The 19,354-nt window shown below is 39.7% G+C and overlaps 1 protein-coding gene across 1 annotated transcript; it reads left to right on the top strand.

Annotated features, from left to right (window-relative positions):
- The first annotated feature begins 259 nt into the window (after window positions 1-259).
- On the top strand, window positions 260-17,482 carry LOC146480208 (PC3-like endoprotease variant B). The gene is made up of 14 exons (XM_085109905.1): window positions 260-649; window positions 2,269-2,373; window positions 3,249-3,338; window positions 4,293-4,401; window positions 5,440-5,477; window positions 6,206-6,279; window positions 7,051-7,139; window positions 8,382-8,554; window positions 10,260-10,481; window positions 11,639-11,739; window positions 12,761-12,982; window positions 14,076-14,323; window positions 15,217-15,416; window positions 16,631-17,482. The coding sequence occupies exons 1-14, from the start codon at window positions 401-403 to the stop codon at window positions 17,339-17,341; spliced, it is 2,631 nt and encodes an 876-aa protein (XP_084966031.1). The 5' UTR covers window positions 260-400; the 3' UTR covers window positions 17,342-17,482.
- Window positions 17,483-19,354: the final 1,872 nt, after the last annotated feature.

Here is a 19,354-nt window from a genome sequence, read left to right as displayed (position 1 = left end):
TATGACATTTTCGTGTGGTGGTGATGTTTGACAGAATAATCTACTGGTTAACGGGTCTCAGACCCTGTCAGAGGTGTGTAGTCTACTAAAAAGTGGTGACAGGTCTTTGTAGGAAAGAATGCCTTCACCAAGGCTTTCGGCGTTTGAAATGCAACAGCAAGGCAGGACTGTATCCCCTTTGCTATCCGTTTTTGGCCCTTTTTTTTTTCAAAAACGCCAGGGAAGAACAATGAAACAGGGACGGGATCGAAGAATGAAGCCACCAGCCAACGCGCGAAATGCACCCGAATGTACCTGTCCACGTTTGTCAACATAAATGATTTAATTGCTTTGTCATCCATGGGCTGATTCCTCTTCGAATGCCTCCACGAGAGCGATCGCCGATTATTGGAACGAAAATATGGGAAATGGGCCTTGTTTCTTGACAAGAGCTTGCTTGGCGATCGTCACGATTTCGAGTGTGTCCTGGACCTGGTCGAGTGCAAGGCCGCAGTTCGGGGCTAGCTGGAACAATACGAGAAATTGGAAAAGAGAATTGGCCGACAAAGAAGGATACTTTACGAATACATGGGCAGTAGAAATCGACCCGGCCGAAGAGCACGTGGTGGCGAATATTGCTAAAAAACATGGCTTCTCTATAATAGGCCGAGTAAGTATAAGAGAAGGGTAGAGAAGATGAATTTAAATATTGGCAATAATAATTAGTGCCAGGCTGGAAGGTAGTAAATGTTATAAATTATCTAAATACACACATGGTGGCCGCCATGGTTGAGTTAAATTTCTCATGTTTTTGTGCATGTGTTTGCTTTGAAATTACACCTACCATGAGGATTAAGTGGCCACCCCAAACAGGAGTTAAGCTTACAGTTCTTCAAGAGTCATATTTTTTGTAAGACTTACAGATTTTCAGAGAGGAAAATTGAAAGAAGGGATTTCTTTCAAAGGTTTAGCCAGGGTTCATTGAAGTTAATTTAATTATTAGCACTCTTCTGATAGGGAAACAAAATGCTCATAAATGGACAACTGCATGAAAGTTAATGTTCTGGAATGTTACATCATGAATTATTTGAAATAGAAGCCAATTTATGCTACCTGCATGTTGAAAACAGCTAGTGAAAGCAGGGGTTTCATTGAGGGCCAAGCACAGGGCAGATTGACTGTCTGTGAACAGAACTTTGCTTGGCTGCTTTTAACATCTTATTTAAACAATCTTTCCCTTAATGCAAAAAGAAAGCCTGAAAAAAATTTAGGCTTGAATGGGATTCAAAGCCATGACCTCTGCAATGTCGGTGTGCAGTGCTCTAACTACCAACTGGGCATGAGCTATCAAGCCAACTGGAAGCTGGTCAGAACTCACAATATGATCCCAGTTGGCTTGATAGCTTAGTTGGTAGAGCACTGCACCAGCATTGCAGAAGTTGTGGGTTTGAATCCAGTTGAAGCCTGAAATTTTTTCAGGCTTTCTTTTCGCAACTGCTTAAGTTGCATACTAACTGTGAGGATCTTTCTTTCGTTTAATCTTTCATCGGTATTTTTTTTTTCAATCTTCTATTTAATCTTTCATCCGCAGTTCATATATTCCTATTTAGAATATTTTGTGTCAACTATCCTGCCAAGCTGCACTAGCACAGCACACAGTCCAAATGTTCAAAATCTTAATGAAACCCCCAGAAAAGTGTTTTTATGTATACGTTCCAGTTCTTAAACCACTAGACACCCAACGATAAGCTATCATTGCACTCGACAGTTTTGCAATTATGGTTCCTATTGTTATGCAAATGTTTCCCGCACATTAGCATTGGTTGGGGTCACACTAAAGTGTTATAATTATGTGGTAAACTGTCTTGACTATCTAGTGGTAAAAAGAAATGTAAAAACAAGTTTACAATTATAAAATCAACCTGTTTCCTCAAGTTCAAGTTCAAGTTCATTTTATTCACACTTAGTCAAATTACAATTAAAAAAACAATAATAGTAAGAAGAGAATAGAAATAGAGCTAGCTTAATACCACATTGAATTATGCATTGCATGTGAAAAGTGCGTAGCATCCAAAGGAGCAAAGCTTTCGAGTTGACCACTACTACAGTGCAGTTACTAGTGGGAGGGTATATTTACTAGATAACTAGTTACAAAGCTCTGGCTAGACTAATCTGGATTGAAGGAGGAGAGAACATAAATAACAACAAACATAAAAGGAAATAAGTAAATAAATAGAGCTAAATTATAATTAAAGTTGTTCATGCCTGACAATCTATTTTTTCTTTCAGATCGGTGATCTACCAGGTCACTATCATTTTAGACATGATGATGTAGATGAGCTTAATAAAGAACACAATAGAGATAAAACTGATAGACTGCTGTTAGAGAAAGAGGTTTGTTACATGTATGGTGTATTTAGCACATATCCAGGATTGTAAGCTAATGAGGTGATAGCCATCACAAAGTGTTCCTTAGTTAGCTCTAATACTCACCTAAACAAGTAACTCTTTCAAACATGAAGTCATTTAGAGCCATATTTTTCGATTGAGTGCCAAAATGAATTTGTGTTTGCTTAACTACATTTGTGTGATTGGTTATCTTTCGTGCCACTTTCTCAGCCAAGGAGAATGGAACCAAAACCGACCATGGCTTGTTCACACATATTTTCCCGCACTTTATGCCAGTGATATGTATTTGCTTTGAATTTCGATCACAATGGGTTCATTGTGTTGTTTGCAGCTTCTCTCATTGGCCTCAGTAATTGTTTTGGTTTTGGCTTAATTTAAGACACTCCGTTGAAAACTGCTCTAAGCAGGAAAAATAACTCTGTCTAACATGAGGTACCCAAATCCAGAGATGGTTGTTTTTCTGGATTAAGTATTACTTGCCTATCACATGGTTTATGATGGGCAATTAACATATAGAGCAAATACATGTTAGCTCTATTAATTAAATCCATTCCATTTTCGATCAGCAGAATCGTCTCAAATTTTATTTTGCTTGGCGCATAATTATTGCATGATACTTGATGCTTATGATTGTTATGCCTCACCAACTCACCACACACAACCTTTCAAACAACCTTTTCCAAAGATGGAATGAAAAGTTTCTCCTTAACTCTGTACAAGGCTAGTGTCAGAGTTCTAATCATGGTGGGTAATAAAATCATGCAACAAAATGTTAGTGAAAAGATTGTCTGTTTGTCTTCTCTAATATTATTTATTAAATTAAATATTATTTATAATTAAATTTAATTTTTTCTCACCAGGTTAAATGGGCAGAGCAGCAAAAAATTCTGCATAGAGTTAAACGTGATGGAATACCTACCGATCCAAAGTTTCAAGAAATGTGGTATTTGGTAAGCAAATCATAAAGTTAACGTTAATGTCCAGCAACACAGCTTTGTTTTTACTTTTTTCTGGGGTGGGGGAGGGGGGAAACATGGCATTGTTGTTAATTTTACTGTACTTGTCAATCATTTGCAAACCTCTGACATTCAAAACAGAGTTTAATTTGCATTTTACAACCTCTTCATTCATTGGCCCGGTAGGCATTAAAAATTTTATTTTAAACAGTGGTGGAATAAGATGTCGTAAAATTGCTGGTTCTACCTTTAGGTAAGGGTACATTTACCTTCCTCTTTGTTCAAAGAAAACAAGGCCTGAAGCAAATTATACAGTTTTTCATGGTGAAACATTTTGATTTGCTTTTAACATTTGTTTGCCCTTGGCTGTGCACAAAACAGTTCTTTGTCTCAAATGAAACTTATGAAGAAGTCATGAACCACCAAAAAGTGAACATGAAACACCATAAGTCTGCCTAGGTTCATCATTTACTTTCTCATGGCAGATCTTTTGTTTGAAGACCATGCATGCTCCCCTGATAGACCAAATAAGCAACAAATGTAGAGAATTACCTTTCAATAACGTGCACTCTGAACTTCTCACCCCAATTAACAATTTGCATGTTTTACTGCCGTCAAATTATCACGTAATATATTTATTACGGCGACAACCGACTGACTGCAAAAATATAGAAAATTACAGAATGGATCAAAATCTGCTAATCACAGCATTACTTTTGAAGGTAGCCTGTTGACCCTGTGGAGCCAAACAACTTCCTTTTCTAAGATGTCCGCTGCACTGATTGACGGCAATGAAAACATAAATGTTGCAGTTGTTTGAATCTTGAACTTTAGAGTCAGCGTGTCACTGAAAGGTGCAATAAATTGGAACCGATATGTGTGTGCACCTCAGAAACAAGTCTGAAACCACATTGAACAGTTGGTTGAATGTGCACTATTGTTTTATAGCTCAATGAAGGCCAAACAGGAGGACCTGTAGGAGTGGATATTAATGTTTTACCAGTCTGGAAAAAAGGCATCACTGGCAAGGGAGTGGTAGTTTCCATATTAGATGATGGTAGGAAGTCATTGTTGTGCAGTTCCAGAGTATATCCAATTATCTCCCTCAAGAAAGGTCATGGGAAATCCCAAGGGGGAAGGGGGACAGGGTGTCTCGTGTCTCAAAATCAATAGCCTTCGAGCAAGCTCTCTGTTAGGTTAGCCGCGAAAGGATTATAGGTGAGCAAAGCGAGTCACGAGAAGATTGGGGAGTGGGTGCCACCCCACCCCAATCCTCTTGCAACTGACCTAACAGAGAGCTTGCTCACAGGCTACAAAATCATAAAAAGCCAAAGCTTTTAATGAAATGACAGTATGAAGTCAAAATGGATTTTCCTGAGGAATAGGAAAATCCAAATCAAAAACCTTCTGTGGGAAAGATATGGATATTTTCTGGAACAACTGCAGTATACTGGATGTTTGACAACTTATTTAATGGCCGTACCTCCCATGCGTCTCCTGTAGCTCAGTGGTAGAACATCCGAACTAGTAATCAGGAGGTCATAGATTTGACTCCTGTTACAATCGCTCAGATTTTCGTTTTTTGCAAGTATGCCTGTTTCCCTGATTGAAAAAAAAATACATTTTTTAACACATTTCTAGTAATTAAACTTTGCTCTAACTAGAACTAAAGAAAAGGATGCTTGCTCCACCCTTCTGTTTAAAAAAAATCAACAAAATCTCATGTTATCATCTAGTTGTGAAGAAATAAAGCTCTGTGCCATTTCTTTTTCTTTGCAATCTACACTGAGTTCTCCAATTTCAATGCCATTTTATGTGTGTTGTTTTCACACCTAATGACGTGTTTGCAAACATATCTAATTGACGTAAAAGTATGTGAATTTATGCAATATTTTATGTGGCACTCTTTTATTCAACCTACTGTATAAGGAGAAATTATAGTGTATATAGATGTTCCCTATTTTTCACATGTTTGGAGGCATTTTGTTGGGTTTTCAGTAGTGACACTCGTCAGGCCAAATAAGTACAACCTGTAAACTGATTTAGTAGAAGTTTGGCCGTCTACAAGTTAATGTCTTGACTTTTTGGTTTTCAGGTGTAGATCACACCCATCCAGATTTAGCAGGAAATTATGTAAGTTTTGGTTAGTGTACAACGATTTTAAAAATGGCATGGATTAATTTCATTAAAGGCGTTGGTCATTGTGGTTTGGAAGGATAGGCCAAATTAATAGTTTGTCTCACGATTGTGTCAGATCTAGGTGTGAATCGTGACATTTTGATATTGTTACATAGCCACTCAATACCATTGCCTAATGAAGACTAGCAGTAAAGCAGGCAAAAGGTCATGATTCACACCCATGTGACGCAATTGTGAGGCAAATGATGGATTATTTGCAAATATTTTTACACCAGCCATATATGAAACAGTACCTCACAGATTCTAAAGGCCAGCAGCAAAGCCACAATAAAAGTGCAGGGTAAAACGAGGACATGTAATTTGTATGTCTTCACAGCATTAGGTCATTTATTTGATTCAGTGAATAACTTACAATTTTCATTAGCTGTTCTTGTTCTACATTCCAGGATTTAATTGTGACTGCCCATTGGCATTTTGATTGTCTTATTTGTCAACTGTTTGTATTTTGATTTGGGAATACATTTTCAAAAAACGTTTTAAGTTAACAATATTAAAGTTTATTAAAGTTCATTCATTCGTTTATTAGTTAGTTAAATTGTTTGTTTGTTCATTTGTTTGTTTGTTTGTCCATTCATTCATTCATATATACCTTATGATTTTTTTTTACTTCTGTTTTAACTCTATTTGTTTTATTCACATTTATTTTGCAATCGTTATTGCAGGATCCAAAAGCTAGTCATGATTTTAATGATAATGATCCTGACCCATTACCGCGGGATGTGGATCCAGATAACTGGTAATAAAGTTAATGATACATGACACTACAGACATAACTAAATCGACAATATATTACTGTAACAACAGAATCCATACAGTACTGTTGTAGTAAACATCATAAAAGATCCAGTTGACCAACTGAAGATAAGATTCCCTCGTCTTCTTGCTGGATAAACTCAGTGTCTTGTTAGATTTAGCAACTTTGTAACAAGTGACAACTTTGTCAGAAGTTGAATTCAAGCAAGCAGTCCATAGATTTACAAACATCTGCTATAAAAGTAGTCTGCTTTGTGTTTGATAAGTTCAATTTCCAATGCTGGGGGATGGGGTGAGGTAGTTTGAATCCTGGCTTCTGTTTCATCAGACAAGAAATGTTGCCTCACCCAGATGTATAAAGGACTGTTTTTTTATAAGGAAGAGGTGGGAAGGGAGGAAGTGAGTTTTTTTTCTATCAAATGCTGATGTTTGTATAGCCCCCACCCTCCCCATTCACACAGAGACACTAGAGAGTAAAGGAGGTAAAGAGAAAATGGGTAGCACTAATCATCAGATCATTAGAGGTTCTTTTTCTTTTTCCACTGGTGGAAGTTGTTTTCATCAGTGACCATTCTGGCATCTCAATCCTATTTTTAGATAGCCTGCTCCTTTTGAAACCAATTTCATTGTCATGCCCCCTCCCCCTACCCAATTCCACCAGCCAGCCATATAGAATAGTCCCAAAAATGGATTCCAGCACAATCTAAGGGTTAAACTCTATCTGTGAGACTTACCTTTCTTATCTTACTTGCAGCCATGGCACACGCTGTGCAGGGGAAGTTGCCGCCATAGCAAACAACACCATCTGTGGAAGTGGAGTGGCTTATTCAGCGCATGTTGGAGGTATGAGCTGGAAAGAAAAATATTGTGAACCAAATTCTCTTGAAAAATGATGGTTTTGTAAAGCTAAAAAAATTTAAGAAAAAAAAAAACAATTGAAATGTTTTCAACTTAATTAAGTCATCTTTAGTTTTAGGGGTAAGATAGGGTGTTGTATTTTACCCTGAAGATGACTTAGTTAATTCGAAAATGTTTGTGTTGTTATTTTAAAATATTTTTATAACACTTAGCCTTGTAAATAGCTTTAATTCCTCATTGTGCATATATGCCACACATCGATATTCAAATCCTAGTAGTTTGCAGGATGTTTGTTGCATGAACCTAGTTTAATGGCCTTAGTTCCCACAAGTCTCCTGTAGCTCAGTGATAGAGCATCCGAACTAGTAATCTGAAGGTCTTAGGCTCGAATCCTGATAGGAGCACTCGGATTTCGATTTTCCAAGTATGCCTAGATGTCACTGATTCAATAATACATCATTCTCATGTTCTTTAATGTCAACTCTTTATTACAACCTTGTTAAGTCACACACCTCTTTTGTACTCTTTCTTTATACGTTGACTCCCCTATCTGAGCCACTGATTATTTTTTCTTCTGGTTGTGTTACGTTCTGTTCAAATATCTTGACCGTTGTGCGTACGCTAAGTGCTAATGCTGGTGTCCACCCCTTGTGATAGATGAATTTTTCAGTCTGTGACACAGGCATACTCGTAAAAATAAATTCCGAGTGCTCCTATCAGGAGTCGAACCTGAGACCTTTCGATTACTAGTTCGGATGCTCTACCCCTGAGCTACAAGAGACTCGTGGGAGCTAAGGCCATTAAACTAGGTTCATGGGACAAACATCCTGCATACTGCTAGGATTAGAATGTCAATGTGTGGCATATGCGCGATGGAATAAATGTGATGGAATATTTTAAGCCTGGTGAATAAATGAGAATGATGTATTATTCAGTAAGTGACACAGGCATACTCGGAAAAAAATCCGAGTGCTCCTATCAGGAATCGAACCTAAGACCTTCCGATTACTAGCTCAGACGCTCTACCACTGAGCTACAGGAGACTCGTGGGATTTTCTTTTTCTGAGTTTGCCTGTGTCCTGATTGAAAAAAAAAAACCTCTATCATTTTTTCACCAGGCTTAAAACATAACATCATGTTTCTTTCACAAGATCTCTTGCTTGTGTTTGCATTTGTGCTTGTATCACTTGTGAAACCCAGCTTAACTGCTCACCCGGTTAATCACAGGTGTTCGTATGTTGGACGGTAAAGCGACAGATGCACTGGAGGCCAGCTCGCTGGGATTTCAGCTTCAGTATGTCGATATCTTCAGTAACTGCTGGGGTCCAAAGGATGATGGCAAAACATTTGGCAAGCCGGGTCCGCTGGCGGCTAAGGCTCTGAAACGTGGAGCTGAGGCGGTAAATACGATAAATTACTGTAATTTTATTATCATATAGGAAAGGTTCAAAGGTAAACACCAAACGAGGTCGAGAGTACAAGATACGAATGTCCCTCTCGCCTGACTGCCACTCCCATCTGCACGCAACTCGCGTGCGCCTTTATCTTTAATCTTTAATTAGCATAATTGCCATTAGCAAAGCTAATCCGGCAATGGAGCGACCAGCGGACGCACAATAGGTTTAATTATACATGTAGAACATATAAAGAACTGATAAATTCCGAGTAAAAGTCAGTCTTGACGATGTCAGGTGGTAACACATTCCATGTTGGGATTGTTCTTACATAAAATGAGTGTTTGTAAGCGTCGACTGAAGAGAACGGTGGACTTATCTTAAAGTCATGACTCGCCCTTGTACGGCTGTACGCGGGCTCGTGGGGGAAGGGAGATGTTAACGTGACCTCTATGTATTTGATAAAAAATGCCGATATCACATATGCTACGTCTTAATTGCAGTGAGGGCCAATTTAGGTCCGTCTCTTGTGCGCTGTTTGGTCTGTTTAACCCTTTAAACTCTAACAGTGATCAGCATCAAATTTCTCCTTGTAATATCAATACTTATTCAACCCCTGAGGTTATGAGAATTAAGGATATGATCACCCAAGGTGAATTTTCTTCATATTTTAATAACTTCTCCATAGTCCTTGTATAACAAAAGTATGGGGCACGATAGGAGAACTTGTTCTTTGATATTAGGGGTTAAAGGGTTAAAAACCTTTGAGAATAATCGACAAATGTTCGAGCTTTTCCTCGAGTTGACGGCCACCTTACAATCAACGAAAGTTCAGTCCTTGTCGTCAGTTTGACTGCCATTTCTCGTCCGCCTTCGTTGACTCTGGTGAAATTCTTGACTCTGCTCCAAAAGGTCTTAAGAGAATCGTCGAAAGTTCACAACTCCCAGTCCCTCTTGCCAATTATTGTGCTCTATCTCTCTCTCTTCGACTTTCTTGCTCTCTATCTCTAAAAGTTTAGGAACCCTCTTCAACTCGCTAAATTTGTGGTCATAACAATATTCTCATTTATTGCTCTCAATACACACCCGTTAAACCTGTGAGTGCTTCTTGTGATATTAACGGTCTTTGTTCGCGAATACCGTTAGCCAGTTATCTTCAAAATTAAGATAAAAGCTTGCTAGAAATATCATAGTAAATGAAATAAAAGTAAAAAATATTCGTATTGAGGAAGCTTTAAGGTCGATTACAAATAACGAAATTGAAAACGTTAACTGACGTATACATTCCAGTTTGCGCTACGGATAACATTGCACGATTGGGTCTTCTTAGACGTTTCTGGAGTTTTAGACTATTCCAGCGAAGCGCGTTCTTAAATGCCTTTATTTTGGTTGTTTCGTAGAAAACGATGGAAAAAAAGATTTTCAATTGTGTGCAAATATATTGCTTATGCATCACGAAAGTCGCGAAGATAAGGGTGCGCTCAATCGACCCTATTTCGGGATAGGAATACATACAATGATGACAAGAAATCCCTTATAAGAGGTTTCTGGCGTTACAGAAGTACAAAATCGCTCTTAAACTATCATGTGTCAGCGAAATTTTGCAGAAATATCTTCCCAAATTTACTTGAAAAGGGAAATCTAAAAGCTATTCCTCTTATTTTTATTCCGGAATACATTTTAGTGAGCTGGTTTTTTTTTTCTTCTCCAGGGTCGTGGCGGGCTAGGTAACATCTATGTATGGGCAACTGGTAATGGAGGTCTAACAGATGACGACTGTAACTGTGATGGCTACACGACCAGTATATATACAGTGTCTATCGGCTGTATTGGTGATCATGGACTGTCTGCTTACTACACCGAGCTGTGCTCGTCTACTCTGGCCGTGACTTTCAATGGAGGTGCGCATAGGGAGAAAGAAGAAAACAAAATGGTATGTTAAATGTACAACATTCGCAATCTTTGAGATGATAATAGGGTGGACTGCGTAGCTGTTGTTTTTGTACACTAAGTAGTCAGCAACTTTCTTTGGCGCCGGCGCTTTTTGGAGTTAGACCACGCGCGTAGGAAACGTGCGCTTCTGTCACCCAGGGTAGAAGGAACCGCTGAAACGCATGGTAGAGCATTTAATGCGTCGTTCTCTTTCCCTAGTCTACCTGAGTTTTGAATGATTTATTTCATATGTGTTTTCGAACATTTCAAACCCCTATTTTAGTTCTTTCTACTTCGTCGGGAGGGCGCCGTTATTACCAAATCTGGCGTCCTCCAAACAGGTGACTTAGCAGTGAAGGGGGCGCGTAATAAAGCTTCTACGATTTGACAATTCGTGTCCCATGAAACGACTCTTCACCGCCCTCACCTTTGTACAACTTGTCCTTCAATATCGTTGCTTACGTTTCCTTACTTGCCCGCAAAATGTTACAAGACAAGTGTGAGAGTTTGTAAGGTGTACCATCCCATGCAGCGCGAAAAGTCAATGTTTGCACACAAAAATAGATGCTGACTTTGGTAATATGCACGAGATCAGCCCACAATTTTCCTTCTCGATTTCCTGGCGTATTAATAGGGACCTTAAGCAGCAGCGGCGACGACGCCAGCGAGAACGTCAGAAAGCAATAGTTTTAATTAGCAAAAGACCGGCTCTGCACGTGCGTTATAAACTTCTGTCGTTCCCTTCAAAACAACGACTTGAAATGACGACATTTTAGGTTATAAGGAGAACGTCAGTGAACGCATGGTGATTAATTTTCCTTTCTCTTTCTGAACTTTGAAGCCGCCTCTATACCATACCATACCATACCATACCATACCATACCATACCATACCATACCATACCATACCATACCATACCATACCATACCATACCATACCATACCATAACTTTTATTTATACACGATGAGTTTCAAAGAAATGTCGTGTTATAGCTTAAAGACTATGATTCCAATACTAAAGTAATTCTAATGAAAACTACAAATAATACTTATACAGAGCAGTAGACAATAAAAAATGTCATCCCTGACCCTGCCTCGAAATGTTTGAGGGGATTCAAAGTTAAAGTCAGGGTTTTTTCTCTCATATTTCCGTTGCAGATCACCACGGATCTCCATCATCAGTGTACGGAGCAGTTCAAAGGCACCTCATCGGCCGCTCCTTTGGCAGCAGGGATGATGGCTCTCATGTTAGAAGCTAAGTAAGCACCCTCTCGCACATTTTCTTCTCATGAGATTTCTAATTTCCAATTCATTACGTTGTTTCGGGAATAAAGGTGAATATTTCTCCCTTGTCCATGGTGAGGCCTTAGTTTTCGCTGTGGATCGTGACAGAAATAACATTGCCCAAGGAAACTGCAAGTGATAAGTCTATTTTAACCCTTTTTGTGGATGATTCGCATCACACGCGTGTTTCTATCCGTGAGGTGAAATTTGATTTTTCCCCTTTCCCATTTCTTTATTTTCCCTGATTTGACACTCCTCAAATCAAAAACCAACATTTCCGGATTGCAATTCCATCTGGATAGTGTCCCCAGTTTTTTCATTCAGAATTTTCATTCAGTACCCTTAACTTCTATGTTTTATCCTATAGTTCCAGGAAGCCTGTAGTTAATAAGCCCCAGGCTTCTATATAGGCTTCCTAGTCTTTAACACATGTCATCTTGTAAAATAAAATAGTTTAGTAGGAATATTGTGTGTCTTCTTTAATGTATTTTATGTTGTATTTTTTGGTTAAAGGGACAGTATCACGCCATTTTTAGTAACACATCGAAAATCGGAAAGACGCTATTCGGTTGATAGCAGCCAAGATATAATGACAAAATTCCATTAATAGACTATCAAAATGCAAAGAAACTGTCCAAGGATATTTTCGCTGGCAGATGACCAAGATAGAGAGGGGTTCAAATTTGAAAACGTCTGGCGGACGTTTTCAAATTTCGCTGTTGTAACGCACTAAAAATCGCGGGTTGTACTATATTTTGGTTCAACTTTTCGTCTTAGAATCACTATTAATATTTCTTTAAATTAGCGATTGAGAAATTAATTAACGCAGTGTTCAAAGTTTAAATTTAGTGAATTTTGGCCAAAAATCATAATATCTTCCATCGATCTCCCATGATACTGCCCCTTTAATGGCAAAATAAATGAATTGAAGTTAGTACTTTGCCCTAAATACGGATGAAACTGAAATAAAGTGATTTTTGTTTTTCTCGTTTTCAGCAACAAACTCACCTGGCGAGACGTACAGCACATTGTTGTAAGAACAGCCAAGCTCACTAGTCCTGTTGATGACGGCTGGAGAACAAACGGCGCTGGTTTTCATTTTAATCACAAGTTCGGTTTTGGCCGACTTGATGCGAACGCTATGGTGGAGATGGCGAAATCCTGGACTACTGTTCCTGCTCAGAGAATCTGTACAGGAGCAGCGAGTATAGAAGAACGGTGAGGAATCTTCTGACAGCGCGGCTGGGCCGTGGTCAGTTTTAAAAAAATTACAATTACAATTTCAATGACAATTTATCTATAGGGCCAAAATCCAAAAGTTCTAAGGCGCTTAACAAGAGTTAGAAAAATTCATTCAAAAAACAAGGGTGCTAAAAACATGTACAAAAAAATTGTTCAAGTATGTGAAAATTAACTAGATATTAACTATATATCCGTTTAAAAAGAAACGCTTTAACTTATTTTTAAAAAATATGCACCCCTTCAGTATCTCACTGATGTAAATAACAACAACAGCACTTTATTCTGATAGTTGAAATGATAACAAGTGGACTCACCCGTAAATAGCACTAACTAAAGTCACTTGCTAGTCAGGGCGGCCGGGTCAGTTGTAATTTTTGCGGTTTTACTTTTTTCTCCGTGGATTTGCGATGGCCGTGTGGCTGGCACACTGTGTAACTACCAGTTATTCAGGGATTCTTTCAATATGCTCGCTAGCCTGGGGATTTAACAAGACGCTTTTTGATTTTCCGAGAAAAGCAGTTTGTTGGGTTGTGGTCTAACCTGCGTAGTTTGCGCGCGGCCATCAAAGTTTTGATGGCGGTGCAGCGAGGAGAATGGAAGAGGAGTCAAATGTTTGCCTTCGCGAGAACAGCCCTCTGAGCTACATAGGCTATCCGATCTTGTGGGCGCCCGAGTGCTATATACTTTTCTACTTGATGTGTGAAGTTTACATCTGTTAGGTTGTGGTTGGGTGACTCGTGAATTGATATAATCGAAAGATTGAATCCACTTCACTGGAGAAAAACGAACCTCCCCCCTCCCAACCCTCACCACAGCCCCAAAATAAAAATGTCTATATATAAAACAGTTGTCGGGAAATCCAGTTTGAAACATGAAACTCAGAAGAAGCAGTCGTTTATTGTTCGGTGTGAACTTACTTTTAAGAACATTTGTACTTAAATAAGGACTACACCGGATCTATAGACTGATTTTCGCCACACTTACCCCTAAAAAAATATATTTGTTTACTGCATGTGAAATAATGGTAGTGTATCGCTTAATCATGCCTGATCCGTCTCGTATTTCTCAGAGACATTCCTTCGGGAGGCGCGCTTGAATTATCCATCCCCACCAAATCATGCGCGGGGACTGTGGCCGAGATCAACAAACTCGAACACGTGGTGCTGACCATCAGCTTCATTCACCGCCGGCGCGGTGACGTCAGCATCCTGCTGATGTCACCGTCAGGGACAAAGAACGAGATGCTGTCCACGCGTCACTATGACGACTCCAAGGAAGGGCTTGATAACTGGGGCTTCATGACAGTACACTGCTGGGGTAAGTGATACATTGCAACCTCGATACTGCGAGTTGCTTATATCCGGTGAAGGCTCCCACCTTGACCGTTGTGGGCATATCCCATTCAAGTATTTGCTTAGTCTTACTGGTCGTTTGTTGACCGTTGGACGTTTGAGTTTGGGGTGCAAAAATATCCTGAATGCTCCAGATCTACCTGGGCTTTCCCCGTTTCCCCCGCCCCCTCCCCCCGTGGCTTAACACTGATTGCCTGACATCCTGCCTACCTGCCTGACCGACCGACCGACAGACAGACAGACCAACCGACCAGCCGACCGACTGGCTGGCTGACTGACTGACTGGCTGACTGGCTGGCTGGCTGGCTGGCTTATTGACTGACTGATTGACTGGCTGGCTGGCTAGCTGGCTGGCTGATTGATTGATTGATTGATTGATTGATTGATTGATTGATTGATTGATTGATTGATTGATTGATTGATTGACTGAAAATCGCGGCTGTGGCAAAGGTGTGAGTTATTCTTGAGTAAGTCATTGCCTGTCAGTTACCAAATCCTGAAATTTCAATATTTGTCGTGCAGAATCTTAAAATTTCATGATCACGTAACTTACATGCAATTAATTCGCAGCGATAACTCACGACACGTAATTCACGAAATTGGAGGACCCGAAACTTAAACAAGCCTACACTACTTGCATATAGCAAAGGCTAGTTGAGGCTGGTATTGTAACAAATATTGCGTTTTTCAAACAGCTGGCATATTTCTATTTATGTTGCATTATGTGCACGCAGTTTGCTTTAAATTGTTACACAATTTTGACCATACAAAGCGTTATCTGTTTAGCTATCCGTGGATGTCTTGAATAAGGCTCAGAGAACACGGTTATGAACTAACCGCTTGCTTGTCCTTATGAAGGTGAGAATCCCCGCGGTTTCTGGCAGCTGAAGTTGATAGACAATCCACTGAATGAGATCGGTGACCGAGTGCTGAATGGTTACGGCACCCTGCACTTGGACACCAGCAAACAGGATACTGATGTGGAGGACTTGGAAGAGCAAGTGATAGACGATCAAACGAAACAACAGCAGACCAAAATACAGCAGATGAAGATGCAGGTATCGTGTTTTTACTAGACAGCGACATCTCAACCAAGCTTAGCGTAAGAGAACTGGTCACAACAAGTTTGTTCGAAGAGGACCCACCTTGTCTGGGGTAGTACCGCGTGTCTCATGAACATTACCAAGAAAATTTTATTGACTTTCAAATTTGACTTGACACAGAAATATTTAGCTAGCAAGAGTCAGCATTGCTATTTAAACCAGAAAAGTGAGATTTGAATTTCATTGCCATTTCATTACTGCTGGACAGAGGGGTGGCTATGTAGTAAAGACACCATCTTTTGAGGTTGAGGAGGGGTGAGGGGTGGGCAGAGGCCACCATCTATTTTGTGGTTTGGTGGGTCCTTTTCGAGTAAGTAGTTTTGACCACTTCCCTTACAGTAACGTAAGTATAATCAGTCTGTTGCGTGCCTTTATCTGAATGGTCGCACGTTAGGATTTCGTCCACAGAAGCAAATGCCTTGTACATTACAATAAACAACGTCACAGAAACGTACCGCTCTATTTTTCTAAATAAAGATTCCATGCAAAGACTCAAATGAATTATCGCACTTCAGGATTTCATCCACAGACTCAAAAAGTTAGAACCACCTTGCCAAACGTATTAAACAGCACCAAAGAAAAGTACTGCTCAGTACGCCAGTACCGGAGAACTTTTTTTTTTTTTTTTTTCGAGTATGCTTGTGTCACCGCCTGATAAAATAGATCTTCGTTGATTCTTATGAGGGTAATCTTTAATGAGGAAGCCAACATCGAAAGTGGTTTACAGAAGGGTCCTCTAAAAAATTACAAGAACAAATAAAAACCTAAATTATAGAAACAAGAAACAAGAAATGAAAAATATATATACACGAGGGGAGCAGGGATGGCGCAGTGGCGAGAGCACTCGCCTCACACCAATGTGGCCCCGGTCCGATTCCCGGACTCAGCGTCATATGTGGGTTGAGTTTGTTGTGAGTTCTAGTTGCTCCGAGGGTTTTTCTCCGGGTTCTCCTGTTTTCCTCCCTCCACAAACACCAACATTTCCAAATTCCAATTCTATCTGGAAGGCACGGACACCTTTGAAAGAGTTCCTAGAGCTCTTTGGTGCTCAGTGGGTACATGATAAATTACATTCACATTTACATCTATCTTTACGTGTACCGTCACTTATGTTTCTTAAAACTTAGTTTTTCCTCAAAAAGTTCTTTTTTTTTTTTTGCATTTCACAGAATAGCCATGTAGATTTCCCTTATCCACCGGGGGTGCGACGAGACGAGGTTCGGCACCGCAACAGCTCAGAAATGAGCGAGCAAAATGTGATCGACGATCTTTATAACCTGACAGAAAGCGACGTAGCAAGCACCACGGAATACGTGTACGACAGAAGCCAGATCTCTTATCCTGACGGATCGGGGAGCGGAGAAATGTCTGGGAGTGACGAGGGATACCCCAGGGATAACTTAAATCCCGAGGGATCTGCTAGTGGGGGAATTCCCTTGGAAGAAAATTCCGATGAAGATGACGATGACGATGACGACGATATTGAGGCTGACGAACGGGACAGCATTTCGTATCCCGAGGGATCGGGTAGTGGCGGGATATCCCGCGAGGAATTGTTAGACAGCGACGAGTATTTCGACGATGACGTCGCCGACAACAACGACGATGTCGAGGATACCTTCGTAAAGAAACCAACCATAAAGAAAAAGAAATTTAAAGTTAAAAACAGGAAAGCGTCAACTAGAGCAAAGAAAAGCGTTGTAGTTGAAAATAACTCAAATACTATCAAGAAGAAGGTTCAAGTCGCAGCTGAGGAGACCGCTACCCAACGTGTTCAAGTGAACGCGGGCTACGAAAATCCCGAGATCCCGTGCTTGGGGTCCGGGTGCTCGGGCGTGCTATTAAAATGGGTACTGACATTCTATGGAACTGAAAATTAAGAACATTTTAGTCTAGAGATTTTTATCAATTTGTCGGTTTTATAATTGAAATTTTCTCATTAACAGACCAACGCAACTCGGGAGATTCTGTGTTCAGTAAGATCTCCATATTTACGTGGTTCTAACCCCGTGTCTTGGCGTCGTGGCACTGTGATATGTGTATCTTTGTAAAGAAAACTCGATTAACGCCAATTTAAAATGTTTGTACACGTAGTGAGGTGGCTGGCAAAAGCCAAAATCTTACCAATGAACATGACACAAGAAATGCAAACGGATGCGACAAACCTGTAAGTAGTCGAAGTAAAAACAAGCAACCGGTGCCATGCGCGGGAAAACCCATGTAAGCCAAAGTCACGTGTGATGTTATTTTGATCCTGGTTGGTCAAAATAAAAAAGATGCTCAGAATGTTAAGAACACGCTGGAATTGCAAACCAGCGCAAACCTGTCACAGTCAACCCAGACGGGTTGTAAACAGGCTCAGTAAACAGGCCATTTTACAGTTGTGTGCTTAGTGGCCTGGCCTTGGATTGGAAGCAAAGCTGAGGGTTGCCTTGTTTTGATACAAACCTCACTGCTTTTCGTATGTAAATGCAAACTTTTTTTGTGATAAAATTAAAGGCTAAAAGGTCACGACGTTTCGACCTCTCCGAGGCCATTTTCAAGTGCGAGTAAAAAATAAAAAACTTAGCAAAAATATGTTACAAACAGTTAAAAATCGGTAAGAATGTCACGAACGCTAAAATGTGATAAAATATGTCAATGATAAGTATTCATAAAGTTAAAAAGGACATAAAACAGTGAAGCAATAACGAAGCTTGTTAAGAAGTGATCTAACCAAATAATTTAGCGCGGATGGAATCACACTGTTTGTTTAGTGTTAGTTTCAGTTCTTTGATAAAAAGCATTTCAAAAATAAGACAATCAAGTTTGTTCTGAAACTTTCTTAAAATTTTAAAAATTCGTTTGATGTCGATTGGGGCATATTGTGCTGCTCCATATTGTTCTTAGCATAAAAACAGCATGATCTACATGTGAAAAGCAGTGAGGTTTGTCACAAAACAAGGTCACCCCAGCCTCGCTTACAGCCCAGGGCCAGGTCACTAAGCACGCAACTGTAAAATGGGCTCTTTTTGTTTGTATTACTTCGATGATGACTCTTTACAATAGAACGTTCTTGTCATATAAAGCAAATTCTGTGCATAATCCATTAATGAATCATTCCATAGGTAAAATATATAACACTCAACTTGAAAGCGGTGAGACGGAAATGACGAAATTTATAGAAAAAAGTGTGTTGCATTTGTATTCTTTTGGCCTTGCATGCTTGCATGTAATATTTACCTCTTTAAGCCCCAAAAGTGATCAGCATCAGATAAGAATTAAGGATATGATCACCCAAGGTGAATTTTCTTGATATTTAATAGCTTCTCCCCAGTACTTTAATAAGAAAACTATGGGGACAAGGTAGGAGAATTTGTTCTTTGATATTAGGGGTTGAAGGGTTAACCGTGTTTCCTTTATTATGCACCAAATTTCTGCTCATTCGGCATAACCAGTAGCTCCTGTGAATACATCGTTGCATACAGGGAAGTTTACAGATGACGAAGCTGAGTTTTGTTTGGTTTCATTTTTCACAAGAAGACGAGAAATTGCCTGTAAACCTGTATAAATATTACAATAATGATCGCCGACCTCCGAATAATCGCCCCACTTTCGAACAACGTTTGAAAGTGACAAGCCCTAGAAATTACCTATTGCAATACGGACCCATATAAGCAAATAAATAGACCTGTCATCCCTCCCTGTTGTTCGAGGAGATACGGAAAACGACTTCCGTGGTATTTTTACCCAGAGGTGCTTATCAAACCAGTCATTGTTGCTAGTCACATTAAACACGCTTATTTCTTAGATGTGTTGTCAAATTTAATCTTTGTCTTGAATCCTTACAGTCTGCATTTATTCGGAGACAATATGATTACCGTATTAACTGCGTATTAACTTGAGAAAGTGCC

This window comes from Pavona decussata, unplaced genomic scaffold, assembly GCF_977016875.1.
Source record: "Pavona decussata unplaced genomic scaffold, jaPavDecu1.1 SCAFFOLD_54, whole genome shotgun sequence".
Lineage (NCBI taxonomy): Eukaryota > Metazoa > Cnidaria > Anthozoa > Scleractinia > Agariciidae > Pavona > Pavona decussata.
Note: the sequence above shows the minus strand (reverse complement) of the source record. Positions and strands in the feature narration are given on the sequence as shown.

Excerpts from the sequence above, each read along its gene's own strand:
- LOC146480208 (XM_085109905.1), top strand. The coding sequence starts at position 401 with ATGGGAAATGGGCCTTGTTTCTTGACAAGAGCTTGCTTGGCGATCGTC. Across the intron at positions 4,402-5,439 it reads AGTTTCCATATTAGATGATG|GTGTAGATCACACCCATCCA; the intron begins GTAGGAAGTCAT and ends TTTGGTTTTCAG. Across the intron at positions 15,417-16,630 it reads TACAGCAGATGAAGATGCAG|AATAGCCATGTAGATTTCCC; the intron begins GTATCGTGTTTT and ends TGCATTTCACAG.